Source organism: Doryrhamphus excisus, linkage group LG13 (assembly GCF_037039965.1).
Source record: "Doryrhamphus excisus strain RoL-2023G ecotype Guam linkage group LG13, RoL_Dexc_Guam_v1.1, whole genome shotgun sequence".
Taxonomy (NCBI): Eukaryota; Metazoa; Chordata; class Actinopteri; order Syngnathiformes; family Syngnathidae; genus Doryrhamphus; species Doryrhamphus excisus.
In genome coordinates this window covers 15,933,137-15,957,400 of record NC_136369.1, presented here as the reverse complement: position 1 = coordinate 15,957,400, position 24,264 = coordinate 15,933,137, and the positions used below count along the sequence as shown (strand labels likewise).

The following is a 24,264-nucleotide window of genomic DNA, read 5'->3' as shown; positions in this document are numbered from 1 at the left end:
AGAACACAATAATGCTCATGTATTTACCTTTACTCTCTTATTAATCTTTGTTTACACCCCATTGGACTCATGTCCAAGCTATATAGAATATCGTGAAGCATATAGTGTCGCACGGCATATAGCGTCCAACAAGCTACCAAGATAAAAACTAGTTAGCCTCCAGTTATTTTTTCGAAAAGGAGTTGAGAAAACGACAAAATCAAAGCCCAAAAATTACCACTTCCACATGGAATGAGAGGAGACCATATCAGACATGCCATGGCTGACTCCGTGCACAGTGTGAAGGTGATATAATCTGTGTGTCATCACTGTAGCATTACTGACGTCTAGTGACCGTTATACAGGCGTCCATTGCCGTTCCAACATCGCTCTCTCATGCTATTACAGTTTTTCAAAAATGTTAATAATTAGGACACACTTATTTTGACTATGAACCCCTCTAAAAAAATCTCTAACAACGTTGCATGGTTTGATATCCATGCTGTGATCATACATTAACACTTACACTGATGATAAAATGCAATAGTTGCAGTATCTTGCAGTATTTTGATGATTTAAAATACTACTGAAACTTATTTTCTCGGTGTATTGATACACGCACTTGTGCTAGTTGCGTCAACAACAGCAGAATAGATTCACTATATTGGGTTATACAGTTGTAAAAGTCGATATAGGGGTGTTATTTCATGTCTAGAGATCTCTAATAATAATAAAAAATGAAAAAATAATGAAAAATTTATGATATTTACTGTATACTTATGTTTGAACCATGATGTAGCAAGGTATGAAACAAATTTGAGTAATATCCAATCATACTGTCTATGTGGTTAATATTAATAATGAATTTATTTTAGTTTTATGTCAGGTCAGGTTAGGTCTCTGCTTATCTACAAATCACTGAGGCAACACTGAGGCCATGTTGTAAAGTTGTGTGTGTAAGCAAGTGGAAAAAAAGAAAAGTGAGGTGCAGGGCTTGTGTGTGTGTGTGTGTGTGTGTGTGTTGAAAGAGGCTACTGTTACTGATCAAACTACAGTGCAACGCTGCTCGACCTCCCATTTGTTTGGAATTTGCAATTGGCATTCCCACTGGAAGCATAGAACTAGAAATAATCTGTTCCAGAGTCAAAATGTGGCATATTTTGCCTTTGATGAAAAAAAATTACAGATTTATATTTCTACACATAAAGAACACGATGGTAAGAAAACACATTTAATTACACGTCACTGCCTCTCCCTTTCCGTACAAATAATATATGATTTCTTCATAATGCATGTCTGATGTATTATATATAAGATGTATGGCGCTGTCACACAAAGTGACAAAAACAAATGAGAGAACTGAGAAAGTAAATGAAATGAAACTAAAATATGATACGCCTCTTAATGATGATCCAGAGCCGCCATTTCATCATCACATTGACAGCGCTGGCTGAAGGCTCATCCCTTTTGTTTGTGTGTGTTTTATTTTTATACATTATAAATGACTATTGACAGCGCAGTAATTAGAATTTTAATCACTTTCCGACACTCCTCATACAGATTTTTGAAGATTTTATTACCATAATATTAATAATCTGTATGCACCTTTAAGTATATGTGGTGCACTGACCATCTAAGGCGACCTCAAGCCAGGACAAGGGGTCAGTGACCTTTCACCCCTGACCCTCCCACTGTCCCATCCACCACCCTCAGCTGGTCAAACTCTAACCCTGAGACAGATGGATAACGGACCGAGTGCTTTATCTCCTCTTGACCACACTCTCGGATGTAGCCTTTGCTTTCACCTCTCGGTGCCCTCTTTCAGCATGCAGCAGCCATGTTTGTTGTTGGACTTCCATCGTATTTTCAGCCCTCTTTGTTACTGTGGCTACTTTATTTAGCTATGAAAGAGCTCTCAGTATGATGCAGTGGAAGCTCATATTTGTATTTTCACAAAATGAAAATTAGACAAACATTCATAGGTAAGACAAAAATAAAGTCTGGTGGGCTGGAAACCTCTCCGAGGTGTACCCCGCATCTCACCATTTGTCAGGGATAGGCTCCAGCTTAGGTGAATGACTGTAAGTGACAAGGTGTTATGTTTGGAAGGACTATATACCACATGTAAGGTCATAAGTGTGCTGGAGCCTATTACTATATGTTATAAAAGGATAATTATGAAATAATAATAATTACATAAAATGCCTGAAAGGTACTGCATATATACTGGTATGCGGTCTATAATATTTATTTTTTTTAAATAATGAAATAAACTGATATATGTTATACTGTATCTACTGGTATGCCATTCATTATGAAAAAATCGGAACATGAAAAAAATTCTGATAATATAATTCATGAATATAATTATATATATTATATATTATAATGACTATAATATAATTCATATTCATAAAAATTATGAAATAAATAATGCATGAATATAATTATATATATGTGAATATTATTATATATATTATATATATGATAATGACTATAATATAATTCATATTCATGAAAATTATTAAATAAATAAAATAACATGAAATAAAGTCATGGTAATATAATGGTATATTTTAATTTTAATGGTATGGCATTAATGATAGGTATGAAAAAATGTTTAAAAAATTATATTAAAAATCAAAAATTGTCAACATCTATTTAATATATTGGTACATATTTCCAGTACACCAAATAATAATCATTTTTAAGACTAAACTAAGCTGATTGTAGATGCTGATTCCCTATATGTTCCTTACATTTTCATTTTTAATACCTTTCTGGTGAGCACTATTGTGTTTGTAATGGCAATATTTGTCATACAAATCTTGCATTGGATTTTATTATACAGTTATACCTGTGCCTATATTGTTGTGGCTATATTGCATTCATTGTGATTGAACTAAATTGTTTTGCACTTTGGACATAAAGTGTGCATGTGCAATATACAGAAAATGATTCCCCCATGTATATCAGGACTTATCAAAGTGTATGCATGTGTTTCTGTGCTATATTCTCCTCTTCTATAGCTAAGTATGCATATCTGTATCTGCATAATATATATAGAATGTGCATATATTGTTAAAAGCAATATAGCAGCCTCTGTGTATGTATATCCAAAAAAAAGGGGGGCTGCTGCTGACGCTGCAAGCGGATCGAACCTTTCGATTGACACTGAAACAATTTGCATAGTGATTCTCTTTGAGCGTGCAGCGAGGATCCATAACGAGAGCAGCCGGCTGTTCAAATGCATGCCGGAGAAAAGCCCGGTGAGAAGCACCCTTATCGTCCGGGGTGGAAAAACAGCAAGACTCTATTTTTTTGTGGATGTTTTTTTTTTGTGGGTGGCAGGGACGCTGTGGATCTCGCTGATGAGGATTGTTTCTTCCACCCCCTCCTCGGCAATGATTGTGCAAATGGAGGAAACATGCAGAGGAAACGTGCATTTTCTTGTTGTTTCTGTGCTTTGATGTGATGGACTTAGATAGACGTGTGCTTCATGGGACACACACTCCATGCGGTAAATTCTGTGCTTGTGTGTGTGTGTGTGTGTGTGTAAGTATGCCTGTATGGTGCGTTTTATGTGTCGTAATATGGCACCATGTTGAGAAACACTCATATCCGTCCGCGCATGAACTTGAACGCACCACAGCTTGTGTTAAACGAAAGTTAGCGCCGCACTGCACGTCGTTTTTTTTCCGTATAGTGAAATACTCCTGAAATACTACTTTATTTCATGCATTCTTAGAGTTGATATTCTAACGAAATACTCAAAGATCATTTTTGTATATATAGTATTTAAGTATATTTCGCGGACACCACTTTTTTTTAATTGAAACATTACTTGTTTTACTTTGTTTGCTAGCATAGTCTCTGATTGGATGATGATTAGACACGTGATCATCTGTAAGCAATATTAAGTACACAATCTAAGTAGATCCTATACAATATCGTGCCTTTACAAGGATAAAACTGCTTTTTATTTATGGACACATTAATCATTATTACTATTATTATTGATTTTTAGTTAGTAATTAGTAAGGTAATGTAGTAAAGTAATGTAACACTGTTTGTTAGCAATTAAAACAACAATTAGCATGCCGTGTAGCCATGAATGCATTATTATGATTATTATTATTATTATCCCTTTACAAGTATAAAAATGCTCAAGTCGATCTAATATAAAAGCATAATCAATTTAAGGCACGAGATAATATTTGTTTTGCAATAATGCAAAATAGATTATTATTATTATTACTATTGTATGTTTCACGCATACAAAATAACACAGAGACAATTTTCCACCTGTAAAGACTATTATTATATTATTTCATAGTGTGTAAAGACGCTATGCATTTAATCGTAGCCTGCATGAGCATGCAACAACAATAATAAGAATATATATTATTAAATTAAAGATGATTTGATGCCATTGTCATCTTTGTTAAGGCACATTTAAAGGACACATAATGTGTGACAAAATGTGCATTATACACTTTTTAATGTATTTAATTATGGATAAAATGAATGAAAGTGGGGGGGAAAAAAGTCACTATTCTATAGATATAAATGTCTCCCAAGACAAAGTTAGAGGCATGCAGTCACCGGGCGGCATATGGAGCCTTTAATGTAAAGCCAGGCTTCGTTAATTGCACATGAGTGCACGAATGAGACGCAAGTGACGCGGAATAACACCGCGATACGGGCAGTTCATTTACCCTCTGAGCAAGGCAGCATGTTGCATCTGCTGCATGCATCGATGGCGACCACTTTCATTAATTAGAGACAGGATGCATTACTTGTTATTGTTGTTATTTTTATTATTATTATTATTATTATTCGAAATCAAATATTTAAAATCTACCTGGTGGTATTAAAAAAACATTTTTTAATATGTTTTTATTTATATATCATATATAATGTATCAAGTTATTTATTATATGTTAATATAAATCTGCTACCTTATATTGGAGTGCAAGTCATGGTAGGAAAAAGAAGAATATTTTTAGTTGTGTTTATTTATCCCAACAATTCAAAGGCCTTAAAGATTGAGCCCCCCTGCAGGAATTCTAAATGTATTCCGTATCGATTGTTGTGCTGTGTTATCAAGGCCTATGCACTTCAAATATGCTGTGAAGGCCAAGCACTCATGCACTCAACGTGCAAGCACCGCAATGTCCATTTTTACACTATTTATATTTTTAAACATATATTTTTTTAAAATTCTTGAAAGGGTTTTAGTAAGAATAAATCATGTATGCTTTTCAAGGGGGTGGTCTTATTTTAATGGCGGTTTAAAGGTGAAGTATCATTTGTTTATGGCTTGGGAAAAAGGATAAAAGAAATCAAATTGATTTCAATTCCAGAAGGCTAATTCAGTTTCCCAAAAGACCACAACTGGAGTGGGCTCATTTGTTAAAATTTAGATGCGCCAAATGTCATTTAGTAAAGGGCTTATTCGGCTCCAAACAAGCTGTAATTGTCATTTTTTTTTACGTGTGTGTGTGTGTTAGTGTGTGTGTGTGTGCACATGCTGTGTCACTTTGCAGAGCTGCACACACACCATATTGATCCACGCTTCTTATATTGGTCCACCTGCCCGGGAATGATGAATAATCAACGTCACCGACAGGATTTAGCAACCTCTATTTTTTGTTAGTATTTTCTTTATTTATTTTTAACTTAAGCCCATGCTGGTTGACGTGCACGAGGTCATATTCGTCCATGTTTATTATCATTGTATGCACACAAAATGTCACCATGCATGCAAGGCCCTTTTCCGTGCACAATGGCTGCAAAGAGGCAACACACACACACACACACACACATACACAGGTCCAGGAAGGATGCATATCGATCTGTATGAGAATGTGGAGAAGCCATGTAAGGCCAACTATTATCCTTTTAATATTATATTTAATATCATATGTAGTCTATACTATTTAGACATGTTTTGTTGCAATTTTCTGTTTATACAAACCATCACACAAATGCAGAAATAACTTAAAGACTTGTTGCATTCAGGAATTCAACATCTGACTACAGGCACAACTTCTATTAGAACCCTAATATTAATATATATCTATCTAGCTCATCTGCGTGTTTATGTATTTACTTCAGATATTGGATTTCTGCATTACCTCTGCGGCTTCATAATTAATTCCAATGATTTTCAGTGGCTGACTAATGAAGACTTCGAGCAAAACCAGTATTACAGATACAAGCATATGGCATGATTGTGACCATAAACAATTTTTTTTAATATAGCATGAAAATTATTTGCAGTGTCTGATAAAGTCTGGAGTCCACATATGACACCTTCTCCTATAACCTGCAGAGATATGGATCTTATAGGATCTTAAATATTAGGATTGGGTTTTTTCCGAATTGATGATTTAATGCTGGACATTTGGGAAGGGAAAAAAAGGATGTAAAAACCTGACATGAATATAATTGACTCCATCTGCTTCATCTCATTTATTTTGATAAGATGACGTGAAAATCAATTGATAACTATGCTGGTTCATTCATTCATTTTCTACTGCTTATCCTCGAGGGTTGCAGGGGTGCTGGAGCCTATCCCAGCTGTCTTCAGGTGAGAGGCGGGGTACACCCTGTACTGGTGGCCAGCCAATCACAGGGCACATATAGACAAACAACCATTCACACTCACATTCATACCTATGGACAATTTGGAGTCGCCAATTAACCTAGCATGTTTTTGGAATGTGGGAGGAAACCGGAGTACCCGGAGAACATGCACACTCCACACAGAGATGGCAGAGGGTGGAATTGAACACAGGTCTCCTAGCTGTGAGGCCTGCGTGCTAACCACTCGATCTCAGCCCAGATATTATTATAGATAATGATATTGTTTCGCATCACTTAAAACAACAAAATTCCTTTTATTCAGTATCTGAACATTCCAACAGTAGCTAGCAAGCATTCCCTGATATCCTTTCTCCATAGCTGCAATGTCCGGCTGGAATCATTCCCCATATTCATCACTTCCTTGTGGAAAGAAATATACTAGTTGGGAATGCAAAAAAGCGTATCTTCAGTGACATATTACAGCCAAAGGCTTTGTAGGACTTCAGTTGGTTTGCCACCAGCTGCTTATAAATATCTGCCCTATTCATGATATTTTTATACATGAATATGGACACCAGTTATAGCAACACAGATAATACTGACAAAGTACAAGAACCTCACAAATCCAATAACAATGGTTATCTTTAGTGTTTAGCAAGTTCATTAATTAGCATGGGCAGCTACTTGAACACCTTAGGTATTGCACTGTGTACTATTGTATTATTATTTTTCTAACAAATACCTGACATGGTGGTAGTGTTATGGATTGACATCATTGTAACTTTAGTGTGTTTAGCCTTAGTGCTTAGTGCTACACCTTAAAGGGATAGGGATTACATGAAGCTGTATGATATCCCCTTAAGAAGTGTAGTACATCAACTTTTACTTACCCCCACTTGGTCCCATGAGTCCAGTTCTGGTCAGATTTTGGTGATGAGGAACATAGTTCAGTTTAGTTGGTTGGGCCACTTAAGTAATATGGATTCTCAAAACAATATGCGTTCAAAAGAGTATGCATTTCAGGCATCTTATTTACATTTGTGTTCCGCAGTGAATGAAGATGTGAGCATCGCAGCCATCTTCAAAATACCGCCAAGTGAGGTTTGATTTTTTTTCAATTCAAATGTATTACTCTTTTGAGCGAATATTTTTGAAGCCAAAATCTTAAGTGACCCCAGTAACCAACCAGAACCACACATGCATCTCATCACTGATATCTAACCAGAATTGGGCTCGAGGGACCAAGTTGGGGGGTAAGTCACCGTTGATGCACTACACTGCTGACGGGGATGTCATGTCAGAAATCCAAACTATCTGTAAGGGGATGACAAGCACATGCCAGCATAAAAATATGGCCGCCATCACGCCGCTTTGTAAATAGTTGTCGTAAGTCACTGAACGTTTTTCAGATGTATCTGTATTACAGTATTTTCTCGGGGTACTCCAGTTTCCTCCCACATTCCAAAAACATGCTAGGTTAATTGCCGACTCCAAATTGTCCATAGGTATGAATGTGAGTGTGAATGGTTGTTTGTCTATATGTGCCCTGTGATTGGCTGGCCACCAGTCCAGGGTGTATACCCCGCCTCTCGTCCGAAGACAGCTGGGATAGGCTCCAGCACCCCCTGTGACCTTCGTGAGGATAAGCGGTAGAAAATGACGCAGCATCAGGAGCAACTGGGGGTTCACTATCTTGGGGCATGTAGGCAACACAGTCAGGAGACCGAGAAGACCTGGGTTTGAATCTCTGTTGGACATCCCTAGAGTTTGTTCTCCTCGTGTGTGCGTGGGTTTTCTCTGTCGGACTCCGGTTTCCTCCCACATTCCAAAAACATGCTAGGTTAATTAGCGACTCCAAATTGTCCATAGGTATGAATGTGAGTGTGAATGGTTGTTTGTCTATATGTGCCCTGTGTAAATATTTTTGATTAATAAAATGCTATAATGGGCGGCACAGTGGTCTAGTGGTTAGCGCGCAGACGTCACAGCTAGGAGACCCGAGTTCGATTCCACCCTCGGTCATCTCTGTGTGGAGTTTGCATGTTCTCCCCGTGCATGCGTGGGTTTTCTCCGGGTACTCCGGTTTCCTCCCACATTCCAAAAACATGCTAGGTTAATTGGCGTCTCCAAATTGTCCATAGGTATGAATGTGAGTGTGAATGGTTGTTTGTCTATATGTGCCCTGTGATTGGCTGGCCACCAGTCCAGGGTGTACCACGCCTCTTACCTAAAGTAGAAAATGGAATTATGGATGAAATATAAGCTAGCATGTCTTCCAAAGCATTTTGACTATAACCCATATGTGGCGTTCCACAGGTCAGACTCTATCTGCTTATGTCTACTCCAAAGTTTCCCCAACTTTTTCAACATTCAGGTCCCAAATTAGAAAGTTTGTATGCATTTATGACTTTGACAAGAAATGTGATTTAATGAGGAACAAAATAACTGACCCAGACAATATGAATCAGCCAATAAAAACTGACCTTTAGCCCTTTATTGGAAACCCTGAGTTACTGCTCTGGTTAAGTTATTTGGACCAATTGACTTATATACATTCATACGTTAATATAATCTATAGGATGATATGTGTGCATTGTGATGCAGGACAATGTCTAAGTCAAGTTCCCTGACATATAATTTATAGTGTTTTGTTGTGTCGCCATGTATGTCTGAATGATAACCATTGGAGTGCACGCTTGGTCAGGCACACTTTTGGAGGAATTAAGTGTCCTTCTGTCAGGACACACGTCTATCTCACACACACACACATACACACACATACACACACATACACACACACGCCGTTGACATTGACTTTACATCAGAGACAGTTTAACTTCTTTAACTCCTTTTTTTTTACCCCTTTTGTTCAACTCGTTCAAGCGAGTGCTGCCTCTATTGTAGGGGACCCCCTGACAGATGCAGGGCCCCCTTAGCAGGTCCGGGGACAGGGAAAAGTCTGAAAGGTTAATCTGTGCACCCCCCCCCCCACCTCTATCCCCTCGTCCTCCCACTACACGCGCAGATGTTGGCTTTAGGAGTCTTGAAGCGTCACCTTTGACATGTCCCCTCATTCAGCAACAAGGGGCCGGGGTAGGGAGCCACAGGACACTGACCGCTGCAAGCTGTCACCACGGGCCAGCTTGTGCCGCCATATATAAGTCTAAACGGCCCCTCCTGACGTCATGTCAACAAGGGTTTGCTATACACCTCGATGTTAATATTGGCATGTAACGGTATGGTTTGCTTTACTTTAAATATTACATTTACACAATTCATCATGTCTGAAAAGGAGTAGGAAGAAGCAGAGTCTATTTAACTACACGCTAGCAATTATTCACTTATGTGTCTTTGCATTTACAGATTGTGCTTACAGAATTTGGATGCAATAAAGAGACGACCCGGCATGTCAACAAACGAGGTGTTATTGTGCTTAATGAGTGTTCACTGTGTACTGACACTCACACACACACACACACACACACACACACACACAGTGCTGGGCTTGGTTCGTTAAGCCCAAATGCTTGAACAATAGACACATCTGCTCATGGTTTTCTATCAAAGGTGCTACAGTCGTTTTGGTTTAAACCGCCACACACTTGGCATTAGAGGGGGGTGGCCCACTAATGAAAAAAGTGCCTCTGAACTTCACTGGCGACCACCGCAGAACCGTGTCAATTAAGGTGGTGTTTTCTTTGGATAGCAATAGAAATTGCATGCTAGAGATTCATTCTTACTGGCTTGGAATGAACCAGGAAGTGGACTTCATTGCCTTTTTGGCATTTAAGGTGGACCGCTCCGTTGTTTGTACTAATGAATTAAACATTTGACTACCATTTCAGAAGGTGTTCTCTAGTCCAGGGCTATTTGACTCAATTGTTCTGTGGACACATTTTTTTTTGGCGCGGGGGGGGGGGACTTCTCCATTCAATGTCATTCACTGTTATTTTGTAAGTAATGTTGATGCCAGCCTCTGTAATACCTTCATTTTCTTGATTCATCAAATGTTTAATAGTCATTAAGTCGTCAAAAAAATATATTTGCGCCGGTCAAAGATCCTCTTAATGACAAGAGTTCTCCAGTATTGCTCTGCTGCAAAACTGTGCTGTTTTAACTCAAAGATCCTGTATAATTCAGAGGACTCAAATCATATAGAGGATTTTTGACTCACATTTTTTTTCATTCAGAAAAAAAACAGCAGAGCGCTCCTGTCATATTGGGGATCTTTGACGAGGATTTTTTTTTTCAAGTTCACCCTCAAGAACAGCAGAGCACTCCTGTCATTTAGAGGAATCTATGACTATTGCACATTTTCAGTCGGTCCTTAAGAACCGCAGCGCAAGCCTGTCATATAAAGGATCTTTGACTCTGTTTTTTTTTTTTTCAACTCCATCTTCAAGAACAGACGAACACTCCTTTCATACAGAGAATCTTGCACTATAGCGATTAGCAATACAGAATTTTTGACACGCAGAGCACTTCTGTCATATAGAGAATCTTTGACCAGTAACTTTTTTCAAGTCTGCCCTCTGGAACAGATCGCTCCTGTTATTTAGTGGATCTTTGACAAGGATTTTTTTTTCAAGTTCACCCTCAAGAACAGCAGAGCACTCCTGTCATTTAGAGGATCTTCGACTATTGCACATTTTCAGTCGGTCCTTAAGAACCGCAGCGCAAGCCTGTCATATAAAGGATCTTTGACTCTGTTTTTTTTTTCAACTCCATCTTCAAGAACCGAAGAACACTCTTTTCATACAGAGAATCTTGCACTATAGCGATTAGCAATACAGAATCTTTGACACGCAGTTTTGTGGTTCGTCCTTAAGAAGAGCAGAGCACTTCTGTCATATAGACAATCTTTGACCAGTAACTTTTTTCAAGTCTGCCCTCAAGAACAGCAGAGCGCTCATGTTATTTAGTGGATCTTTGACAAGGATTTTTTTTTTCAAGTTCACCCTCAAGAACAGCAGAGCACTCCTGTCATTTAGAAGATCTTTGACTGTCGCACATTTTCAGTCGGTCCTTAAGAACTGCAGCGCAAGCCTGTCATATAAAGGATCTTTGACTCTGTTTTTTTTTCTCAACTCCATCTTCAAGAACAGAAGAACACTCTTTTCATATCTTGGACTATATCAGAATCTTGGACTATAGCGATTAGCAATACAGAATTTTTGAACGCAGTTTTGTAGTTTGTCCTGAAGAAGAGCAGAGCACTTCTGTCATATAGAGAATCTTTGTCAAGTAACTTTTTTCAAGTCTGCCCATCAAGAAGAGCAGAGCGCTCCTGTTATTTAGTGGATCTTTGACTGACTATTTTGTGGTCAGTCCTTAAACAGCCTAGCACTCCTGTCATATAGAGGATGAACTCATGGCCTGTTTTGATGTCATTTCCAGGCGGGACTTGGCCCCGGGGCCACCAGTTGAATGGCACTGATGTATATCAAATATTTTAAAAAGTTGTTTCTGTCAAATGTTTATTAAAAAAATCCCCCACTTACGTTTTCTTCCTTTCGGAGTGAATATAACTATAATATAAAATATATAAAGTATGTGTTTTTCTTTTTTTCCTTGCTACCTGGCTTCCTTAATGAAGCAAGTGACGTCACGTAAATGGGCGTATCCATGTGGGCGTTGGAGGAGAAGAGAGAAAGAGGGGGCTCCAGTGCGCATGTGCAGACGGTGTTCAACGCTGCGGTTTTGGACATTGAACATACAGAGAGATGGCGCGGCACACGACCGGAGCGCAAGGACAGCTGGCTGGCGGTGGGGGGGCTTGAATTATTATTATTATTATTGTTGTTGTTGTTATTAGGAAAATAACTCATTTTTTCAAGAGAAAACTCGGATTCAGAAGACGAATCAAAAGGTGTATATTATTTTTACATCCGCGAGAAGTGTTTTTTTTTAGGAGAGGAGGCTGAAGCAAGAGGAGCAACAAAAGAACTTTCCTGCATGTGAGGACTTCGGGGGCTGAGAAGATCACATAGATGGTTGGTCCAGAGAGCTGCCCGGACCATGAATGCCCAGCTGTCGATGGAAAACATAGGCGACCTGCACGGAGTGAGCCATGAGTCTGTGACCGGCCACGGGGAGCTGCTGAGCGGCCACAGTCCGCATTCCCGTCCCAGCCCCCGGGGTCTTAGCCACCGCGCGATGGGCATGGCGACCCTCTTGGACAGCGGAGACTATCACCACCCGGGACACCTCCACCCCGCCATCAGCATGTGCGAAGCCCCCGGGATGAGTGCGAGCAGCACTTACACCACGCTAACCCCCCTGCAGCCTTTGCCCCCCATCTCCACGGTGTCCGACAAGTTTCCTCCCCACCATCATCACCACCACCACCACCATCATCCCCACCATCCTCATCCGCATCCCCACCAGAGGATCGCCGGGAATGTCAGCGGCAGCTTCACGTTAATGCGGGAGGACCGCAGCCTGGCCCCCATGAACAGCCTCTACCCCGCCTACCACCACAAGGACCCCTGCATGGGTCAGAGTCTCTCCCCGCTGTCCGGCTCCGGTCTGGCCGGCATCCACACCACCCAAGCCGGCCTCCCTCCTTACACCCACCCCGGTGCCGCTATGCCCGGTGAGAAGATGCTCACCCCCAGCGGCTTCGAGGCGCACCACCCCGCCATGCTGAGTCGACACGCAGAGCAGCACATGAGCTCTTCGGCTGGGATGGTGCAGCTCAACGGCCTGCATCATCACCCCCACGCGCATCTGGGAGCGCAGGGCCACGGCCAGGGGCTGGGAAGCGGCCGGGACCAGGCTTCCGGACTCGGACAGCAAGGAGCCATCAACGGCGGGGGAGGAGGAGGAGGAGGTGCCGGTGGAGGCCAGATGGAGGAGGTGAATACCAAAGAGGTGGCGCAGAGGATCACCACGGAGCTCAAGCGCTACAGCATCCCCCAAGCCATCTTTGCCCAGAGGGTCCTGTGCAGGTCCCAAGGGACCCTCTCCGACCTGCTGAGGAACCCAAAGCCCTGGTCCAAGCTCAAGTCCGGCAGGGAGACCTTTCGGCGGATGTGGAAGTGGCTGCAGGAGCCTGAGTTCCAGCGCATGAGTGCACTCAGGCTCGCAGGTGAGCGAAGCCTCGGTAAAGCAACATTTTTTATTTCACTTTTTTTGATCGAAGCACTGATCAACATTGACCCTGAAGGCTACATTATATTCATCAATTAATATGATATCATCCAACAGTTATGAAATTAACAAGTAGCCTTTAGGGGAAATGTACATTTGTGCTAAATGTCATTTATTCTGTGATGGGTCTTTCTGCACGGATTTTATGATGTGTGCAATTCAAATGGAGCCGAAATGATTAACAACACATATAGGATAGCCTGATATATTGCACCCTGGCCCTGATTTTTTTTATTTTTGAGGGGGGGGGGGTGTTGTGTGCAACATTTTTTGGTTTCATTTTACATTCCAAATATCGACCCATGCTCTTGTAAGTAAGTCGATCCAAGAGCCAGGGATCGTTAGGGTTGTGTTTATTTTGGTGTAGATCCAACTGATCAGCCGTTTTTGCTGTTTTTTTTTGTAAACACCCAATTTGTGTATGTCTGTGTGTGTGTGTGTGAGTGATTTAAATGGGACATTATAGAGGCCTTCATTTGGTGGCATGGAGGCCTATAAGTGACCCCATATTGTCGTACAATGCATTGTAGTGTGATTACATTATTTATTCCACTCTGGAGTGTGTTTTTTTTCTGTCGGTAATTAACTGATAGACCTCTGGATTAATTTGTCCCTGTAGTAGTCGGAAGTCAATTAGGGCGCCAAGTGACACACACACACACATTTTTTTTTCTACGTTCTTTTTTTTCTTATATAACTTAATTTTCTTATATAGTCCAGTTGATGAAATATAAATAAAGTGCGTTTTGGGGCATTTTATTTTGAAAGTGAGCCATATATGTGTGTGTGGTTGGGTTGGCTATAGTTTGTTTTTTTTCTTCAATAATACAATAAGTGTAAAAAAAAACAGAATTAAACGTATCCTTATTATTATTATTATTATTATTGAATTATCAATATCAATAATATACTAATTACTAATATTACTATACTCACATAATGGTCGAATAGTTGGAATTTAATTTATCTATTTTATTCATACATTTTTGCTATTTTCTTTACTTTTGGTTTTTAAAAAAATGCACATCCATTTGTTTAATATATAAGATTAAATATATTTAATTGAATATACAAACAAATACATTTGCACAAATATGCCAAATATTAGAACATTCATTTCAAAACATGAAATGATAAGGGATATTGAATCAGTGGGGCCTGCAGTTATTGATCCTCTCTTTCCTGTGTGAACTATTGTTTGTGTGTGTGTGTTTGAATTTGATATGATTATTGATTTTAAGCTTCTGGAATTAATCTCAGGCCTTCTCTCCTTTTCTGCCCTGATGTATTCAGTTTCATCCCCATGCATTCAATTCACAACAGATAAACAATCAAATCCTATAAGATTTTATGCAGTGTATTTAAATGTATTTGGCTGGATTAAGGGTTGATTAATTAATTCGTTAATTCATAAATGTAGGTGCTGCAGCTGTGCCAGAATGTACACATACTCATGTGGAGTGTTTTTTCTCTTTGTCGTCACCTCACCCAGTGTGTGTGTGTGTGTGTGTGTGAGGTTATCTCTGTGCTAGTAATGATTAGCTGAGGGCAGCAGCAGAGTGTTTGTGCATGCATGTGTGTGTATTTATATATGTGTGTGTGTGTGTGTGTTCCAAGCCGAGCAATGCGGGCCGTGTTGAGGTTCTCCTTGCTGTCTGCGTGGCCTTCACTCCTGCTGATTTATAGCAGCTCCTACACCAGCGGTTAATATTTAGCAGCACCGGAGACAAGCTGCTGGTCTTGATAATTAGGCGTGCTCGGATATGAGGGCGCCAGTGGGAGCTTGCAAAAAGTGTGTGTTTCAAATAGCAACATGGTTGGATATTGTTGAGGGCTGCTGTGGAGGTTGATACTCTCACTTGTGAGGTATTCACTGAACCTTAGGTATGAGGGTTTTTTTGTAATATTTTATCCTTTGTAATGTAATGCATTGCATGTGTGAAGGCACAGCTGTTTGTGTTGTATTTAGTTCTTATCAGGTCCTCAGCAGCAGCCCAACTCTGCCCCCTCCTGGTCCATAAATCTCACTTTCAATAGGCTAATGTCTCACGGTGAACGCGATAAAAGAGCAGCTAGATCAGCTGGATAGATTTTTTATAAACGTGTGTTTGTTTAGAGTGTCCGTGGTGTGCATGAGAATGTGTTAAAACGTGAGGTTGGTTGTTTTCAGCACCATGGACAGTGTTGTAATTGCTGCTCTGCAAACCCTTGTGGTGTTTATGCTGTGGCCTGTGGATCGATATAAGTTTCAGTTCTCACCAAAAATACATCATATTGGTATTGTAATCCTATGTATTAATATGCTTTTTAACTTATATCATCTTTATTTATTTATCTGTTTTTAAAAGTTGCTGATCAGTGTTAATATGGTCACTACACAAATAAAAAGCATTGATGAAATACACAAAATATTCATCTATTATAGATGGCAATTGAAGAATATACATTTAGATTTGTGCTTTTGCAAAAATAATATTTAGATACACACATTTTTTCTATTGCTACCAAGAAACTATTGCTTGTTATGTTGTTTGTTGTTCCGAATTGATCTGTTTTTCTGAAATTTAGCCAGTAATCAATTCAATATTCTGATTTCTGTGGTAGGAATTGTTTTAATTTTTAATGTGGATTATCAATGACTAAATTATAAAAGTGAACTCTAATACATTTATGTCCTGAAATAAAGTGAAATTGTACACAGTTTCCGATCAAAACACATTTAATCAGCAACTATTTTGGTATTCGATTGGTAATCATTTCAATCAATTCATACGTTCATTTTAATAATCAATTAAATTTTGCTATTTAATGTCCACTGTAAGGGAAAACTGCACTTTTTTCGGAATATTGCTTATAATGCACAATCCTTATGTGAACCATGGATGCATATTCCTCTGCATTTTCTGTGCATTCTAATGAGTTAATATGAGCTAGCTAACAATGTACATTTGATTAAGGCTTATAATTTAAAATACACAACATTTATGGTATTTATTAGGGATGTCCAACATTGGCTTTTTTTGCAGAAAACCGATATTGTCGATACCGATATCAGCCGATAACGACACCTGTAATATGACATATCTCCTGTGTTGGAATGAGTGGGAAAAAAGTCAGACACTGAAATGAACCGATATCAGGTCACTAATTATCGGTACCGAAAATGATCGGACATCGGTATTTATTTTACCTTGGGCATCTCTTGTTGTCATTACGGTAAATACACATCATAACATTTGCAGTGCTACCTTCATTTGACCGCCTCAGTCAAATTCAATGCCTGTTACTCTCTGCAGTTGAGCGAATAATACACGTTGCCAACAACTCACCAACACCTTCCCTCTTGTCTCCTCAGCATGCAAGCGCAAGGAACAGGACCACGGTCGCAGCGAGCGGGGCAACGTGACCAAGAAGCCCCGTCTGGTCTTCACGGATGTGCAGCGACGGACTCTGCACGCCATCTTCAAGGAGAACAAGCGTCCATCCAAAGAGCTGCAGCTGACCATAGCACAGCAGCTGGGCCTGGAGCTGGCCACCGTCAGCAACTTTTTCATGAATGCGCGGCGCCGCAGCTTGGACAAGTGGGTCGACGACGGCTCCGGTCACCCCGGCGGGCCCAACGTCTGCAACAAAGCCTGAAAAAAACGGGAGCGCTTTGATCTTTATAACTCATGGACTTGACTCGGTGGAAAAGCTTTAAAACTTTAGAGAAACTTACAAAAGACCTTGAATTTTTTTTTTTTTGCCCTTAAATCTGTACTATATTGATATTTATAGTATCCAAAGATGAGAAAAAACAAACCAAAGACTTCTTGTTCAACCTGCTTTGACGTGTTTGTGTAACACACTGCAAAAAGGCTACAGTTGCCCCCCCCCCCCGAATCCCCAATTCCCCCTTTTTTCAACACTTTCACTGGTCTCTAGCTTTACAGCATCAATCTATCACACCCTTATCTTTAATCTCCCTCCCAAAAATGGAGCTTCTCAATCAAGTTCATCGTCTGCAACCTTGAGAAACAACCAAGAAGGTGGAGCTCCGGTGGGATTTGACCAATCAACGTTCAAGAAAATTCAATCCCACAGGAGCGATTGTTGCTGGATTGTTGTTTTTTTTTTTTGTTTTTTTGTTTTTTTGGATTTGTGGACTGTTCCGGGAGCCCGTAATCGTCGCCTGCTAGCCTCAAAGCAAACAAAAAAACTCCACACTCCAGACTGTGATGTAGTGCTTTCCTTCAGACGTGCTGAAACGTTGTTTTAAAACAGACAAACCAAAGCTAGAAATAAGACAGCAGCGGCGCTTTGACCAAAGATGATATTTTCTAGTTGATAACATAGAAGCCGCTGCTGTAGTCTCAATCATCCACACAGCGCCTCGCCTAGCCCAACTCATTTGCATAAAAGTTCACTATGTGAACAGCTATACTCCCAATGACTCACCATTTAAAATCCATGTGTATTTCTTCACCATTCATCCTGGAGTCAGCTATATGAACCACTACACTACTAATTCTTCAACAATCTTAATCATTCTGTGGATTTTTTTAACATTTATCTTGTTCAGGGGCACAACAGTGGCTGTAGCCTATATCATTTGACTTTTATGTGAACCACTACACTACCAAAGTCATTTTATTCTATAATCATTTATCTTAGATAAATGTCAACTATGTGAACCGCTACACCACCAATCATGAAGATTGTCATTTATCCAATCAGCCAACATAATCTATCCATATAGATAGTTTTTGCACAAAAGTCAGCTATGTAAACCACTACACTTCCAATGCGCATTTTTTTTAGCATTTATCTTGTTCAGGGGCACAACAGTGGCTGTCGCCTATACCATTTGACTTTTATGTGAACCACTACACTACCAAAGTCATTTATTCTCGAATCATTCTTACATTTATCTTAGATAAATGTCAACTATGTGAACCGCTACATTACCAATCATGAAGATTGTCATTTATCCAACCAGCCATGAAATCCATTGAGCAACATTATCTATAGTTTTTGCACAAAAGTCAGCTATGTAAACCACTACACTTCCAATGCGCATTTTTTTTTAACATTTATCTTGTTCAGGGGCACAACAGTGGCTGTTGCCTATACCATTTGACTTTTATGTGAACCACTACACTACCAAAGTAATTTTATTCTCGAATCATTCTTACATTTATCTTAGATAAATGTCAACTATGTGAACCGCTACACCACCAATCATGAAGATTGTCATTTATCCAACCAGCCATGAAATCCATTGAGCAACATTATCTATAGTTTTTGCACAAAAGTCAGCTATGTAAACCACTACACTTTCAATGCACATTTTTTTTGCATTTATCTTGTTCAAGGGCACAACAGTGGCTGTAGTCTATATCATTTGACTTTTATGTGAACCACTACACTACCAAAGTCATTTTATTCTACAATCCATTGATCTTATATTTATCTTAGATAAATGTCAACTATGTGAACCGCTACACCACCAATCATGAAGATTGACATTTATCCAATCAGCCATGAAATCCATTGATCAACATGATCTATATATATAGATAGTTTTTGCACAAAAGTCAGCTATGTAAACCACTACACTTACAATGGCTAAATATACTTAATCACACATCCACATCGTCAGGATCAAAGCCCATTCTAGTGGACTTATAGAGTGATTGCATCAAAGTCAGCTACGTGAACCGGTATATCTTTATTCTATGAGCATACATTTTGTGTGGTGGTTATCCTGACTTATCACAGCTGGGGTATCACCACAGTCAACCGTGTTAACCACTACACTGGCTCAAGCTACTGAATCATTTAGAATGTATCATGTTCAGGGTCCTATCCGAGTCGACTTGTAGGGTCAAGTCTGCTATGTGAACCACTACACATATTCTCAATCATAATGTTTTTTTTTAGCATCTATTGAGTTTAGTGTCAAGTTAGCTAATCTCTACGACTATCTTGGATAACCACAACAAAGTTAGCTACTATGTGAACCACTACACTACTGCCTTATGGATGCTTTCTTGAATGGCTTGTATGTTCCTGGTGAGTGGTGTGAATGTTATTGTTGGTGCTCGCAGTGAAGGCCAATCAAAATATTGTTATTTATTTTGTGTCATCAAACATGCCGAGTCGAGAGGTTCCACAGCAGTGACCCCCCCCACTCCTCCCCCACCCCCACCGCTCTCCCCCACTAATCCAAAGCCTGCAAAGCTATGCATTTCAGCACAAGGAGGAAAGCACTACACAGGGGGAAGCGTAGCAGGTTTGATAAATTAGCCGGGCCCCCTTGTCATCCTCATCTTCCTCCTCCTCCTTGCCCTCCTCTTCCTCAAGGCCACGGTTAGCAGCTCTACATTCATCAGAAGAAGCACCAAAGAAAAAAAAAAAAAAGACGCTTCTTCAGTCACCAAAACCAAACCAACCACAACAAAATGTATCACTTGCTGATGTTTTCTAGTGTGAAACCAAAGATGCTACCTCACTCAAGTTCCATACGTGATTTCTATCACTTTGACGATACCAAAGATAACCAAAGATGTTTTTCTTCTTCTTGTTTGTTTATGTCACTGCACGGCCTCTGTGAGTGGAGTTCAGAAACAACGGTGTGTGTGTCCCCCGTCTTCACCCCCAATGCACTCCTGCTCTCGCTTCAGCTTAATGGATAGTCACGCCGCTGTAGCTTTCATTGATGCAGATGATGATGGTGATGATGATGATGATGCAGCCATGGATACACACATGCAGGGGCTGATGGGGTCGGGCGGGTTTGTTGTCTCCAAATTTTGCATTGCAAAACTCAACACAATAGAGATGGCTTCAATAGTAACATTTTTAACAAGGCATACAAGTGTAAAAAGAAGTTAACCACTGTTAAATGCATAATAATCATTCATTCATTTTCTACTGCTTATCCTCAAGAGGGTCGCACAGGGTGCTAGAGCCTATCCCAGCTGTCTACACCCTGGACTGGTCACCAGCCAATCACAGGGCACATATAGACAAACAACCATTCACACTCACATTCATACCTATGGACAATTTGGAGTCGCCAATTAACCTAGCATGTTTTTGGAATGTGGGAGGAAACCGGAGTACCCGGAGAAAACCCACGCATGCACGGGGAGAACATGCAAACGCCTCACAGAGATGGCAGAGGGTGGAATTGAACTCGGGTCTCCTAGCTGTGAGGCCTGTGTGCTAACCACTCAGACGATATGCAGCCATAAAATATGCAATCTAAAATAATAAAAAGCATCCTGCAAAGGTGAGGTGCCCTTTAAATTAAATTAAATTAAATTAAATTAAATTAAATTAAATTAAATTAAATTAAATTAAATTAAATTAAATTAAATTAAATTAAATTAAATTAAATTAAATTAAATTAAATTAAATTGTGTATATTTTCATAACAAAGGCTCCATACAAAGCGGATTCCTGTCATAGAGGTGCCTTTTCTCTAGTCACGCAAGCGTAAAAAGAAGCCCTGCTAATGTTAAGATGTAAAAAATGTTAAATATTCTAGCAAAAAAATTGTGCTTATTGGTGTTTTTTTCACGTTCTTGTCATGCAAGTGTAAAAATAAGCCCAGCCCTGTTCATATTAAGAAGTTTAAAAAAATATATTTTATTTCTACGACAACTGTGACATTTTTGTCGCACAAGTGTTAGTATTGAAATGTAAAAATGAAAATTTGCAGCAAGAAAATGAGTTCAGCGCTACAAAACAATTACTAAAACTAGCTTAACAAGCTAACTTCCCTTGTATGTTCCTCGTTGACTGCAACAAATCTGAAGTTGATACTTTTTGAGGTAACATTTTGTCCAGAATTTTCCAGAAATTATGACTTAACTGTCAATCCCGGCTGACCCCCAAATCCCCCCTTTGTGTGTGCCATAATGGTTTGCTCCATCATCACTTTCACTTCCCAGGCAGCCATGCGCCTCACAGTTGACCGTGGTTGCAATCTCCTCCTCCTAGCCAGTAAACTCCCCAGGACGAGTGCCTTGCTTGAACCAAAGTGTTGAACCGCTCTTGACCTCTGACCTTCTTGACTCTTGTGAATACCTCAAGGCTGTAGAAAAGGCCGCGACTGAAGAATTTTTTTTTTTTTTTTTCCGTTGAAATCACACTGTGGTGCTTTTCGCCAGCTCAAACCATGCAATGACAAACATACCAAAGCGACTTGTGTTGATGAAACCAAAGGTCCTTTTTTTTTTTTTTTTTTTTTTCCGACCCCTTACCCCACGCTCCACAAGATCCTTCTGAGCCCCCTCCCTTGCCCTCTTCTCTCACCGTGGCCGTGCGTGACTTTTCCAGTTGTCTCTGAATACCTCATAGTAACTTTGAGTTCTGCATCTTTGTGCGACTTAAGCAGAACTCCACTCGTGTGTGCTAATTATTGAATATATGATCTTTTTTTTTTTTGGTAGGGGGGGCAAAGACGTGTTCTGTTTCAGGGTTGATGTATATCAGAAGGAAGGAGAAGCATATTTTATAATGATGCTCGATTGCTTTTTACAGGGTAAAGCCAACTGCTGTGATATTGTGTTCACACACCCCCACCCCGTGTTGTGTTTTAATTTAAATTCATTTTTTTTATTTGTTATATAGTTTAACCACTATTTTTATTTAATTTATGCATTTGTAGAAACTCTAGATTTGTACATAGTAGAATTTTTTGGAGGGAAAAAAAAGTAAAGAAAAAAAAAAAGACAGTTTTCCGTTACAGCCGTGTAGTTTGTTATTCTTCAGCTGTGTGTTTTAAACACTGCCAGAAACCTCTCCCCCTCCCAAAAAACAGGCGCTACTTTGTTGAAATGTTTGTATGTGTGTATGTGTTTTTCTATTGTTTTTGATTTTCTAAAAAAAAAAAAAAAAGGTAATATTAATGCACATCCAAAGATTTTTAAAACAAACCAAAAAAAAAAAATGGGGGGCTAATACTGTATGTATCATGTTGAAAAAGCACTGGCATTTGTGAAGTAGAACCTTTTTTTTTTTCTATTCGCCATTGGCACAGGTATAGAATGTAGAAGGCGTAGTAGGACTTTCAAGCTTGTGGGGAAATCTCCTGTCCACTGTACAATCTGCTGAAACGAGGGCTACAAGCCCCCCGCTCACTTTGCTGCCTTCATGTACACACAATGGGAGCGAGCGACATGGAGGCCGGGGCAGCCGGTCTGCCAGGGGGGGGCGCTGTGCCACGGAGTTAGCTTTACTTTACCGTTTTAAAAAGCCGTGGTCCTGCCGCCTCACTCCGTGTAGTATCTGTTCTTTAGGTACGTACTCGTGTCATGACTACCAGCAAAGTCTAATAAAAACCGCGAAAAGAAGCTTATCCAATAAATTAGCGTATCATTTTTTACGCTAACGTTTGGCTTGAAGGTCACGGCTGAGGTCGCAAAATGTGGTGACTTCAAAGCTGGAAACCTTCCATGGGACGTAACCCAAGTGCAAAAAAAAAAAAAAATCAAATTTTTTTCTATTTGAACTTCAGGACATGGGTACTCAAACTGTGGTACCAGCACCGCTGATGGTACACAGGCTCCATCTCACGGTACGCAGGGACACCAGATTATTTTGAAGACTAGTACTTTTTTATGTTAGTGATTTTTTTTAACCCTTGCCCCCCAACTCCCACCCCCCCAAAAAAAAAATTAAGTCTTAACAAAAGTAGCAAAAACTGTGATCATTGCAACAATTGAGTGTTTTTATTTTTTTTAGGATTTTTTTCGGGGGGACTTTCATTATATTTATGATAATTATTTGCTGTAAGTGTAATTTACTGCACTTTATGTTTGTGAAATTGTAACATTTTCATTATGATCGTCACTTATCATAGCTGATTGGCTGGGAGATGTCACATGGTTGTCCTGCCTAAATGTCAAGCATCTATTTCAGTTGGAATATAAGTGACCAAAAACTGCTCCTGGCCAGCATAAACCAGTAAAAATGATCATTGATAGTTAATGCAAAATATTCAATGAATTTGTAAATAATATATTTAAAAATAAAAATAGTTGATACAATTAAATTTAAAAAAAAATTCCCAATTGAACTTCCCATGGAAAGTTTCCTGAATTGACAACTTTAGTCATCACCAAAATGTCCAACACATTAAAAAAAAAAAAAGATTTGTATGTCAACCAGTTTCATGCAATTATATTTTTGTACGCTCCAAAACTACTTAAATTATTAATTTCTTGTCACACAACTGTATCGTAGTAGTTAAACAATATTGTGTTGTGTGTTGAACTAAAATAATACAATTCTCTACCAGTTAATAATAAGTCATTTGGATCAACTTCATATTATTGTTGTTTATTAATTGCATGGAGCAGGCTGACCTGAATTTCTCATTGTTTTGGTTATGCAGTAAAAAAAAAAGTCATGTTTTTTTTGGGGTTTTTTTAAGTGCAGGTTGCATTTTTATGATGTAAAAGTATTTGTGATGGAATGACTGATGCAAGTGCACCTCTTTATCCGCCCCCCCTGCCATAATCTCATATTGCCCGTATAAGGAGTTCCCAT

General features: G+C 39.4%; 1 protein-coding gene across 2 annotated transcripts; it reads left to right on the top strand.

Annotated features, from left to right (window-relative positions):
• The first annotated feature begins 12,187 nt into the window (after window positions 1–12,187).
• onecut1 (one cut homeobox 1) lies at window positions 12,188–19,199 on the top strand. 2 transcript variants are annotated; one of them, XM_058089114.2, is made up of 2 exons: window positions 12,188–13,660; window positions 17,078–19,199. In XM_058089114.2, the coding sequence occupies exons 1-2, from the start codon at window positions 12,589–12,591 to the stop codon at window positions 17,359–17,361; spliced, it is 1,356 nt and encodes a 451-aa protein (XP_057945097.1). In that variant the 5' UTR covers window positions 12,188–12,588; the 3' UTR covers window positions 17,362–19,199. The 2 variants fall into 2 exon arrangements, with proteins under 2 accessions (XP_057945097.1, XP_057945096.1); XM_058089113.2 differs by having other exon boundaries at window positions 12,188–13,675.
• Window positions 19,200–24,264: the final 5,065 nt, after the last annotated feature.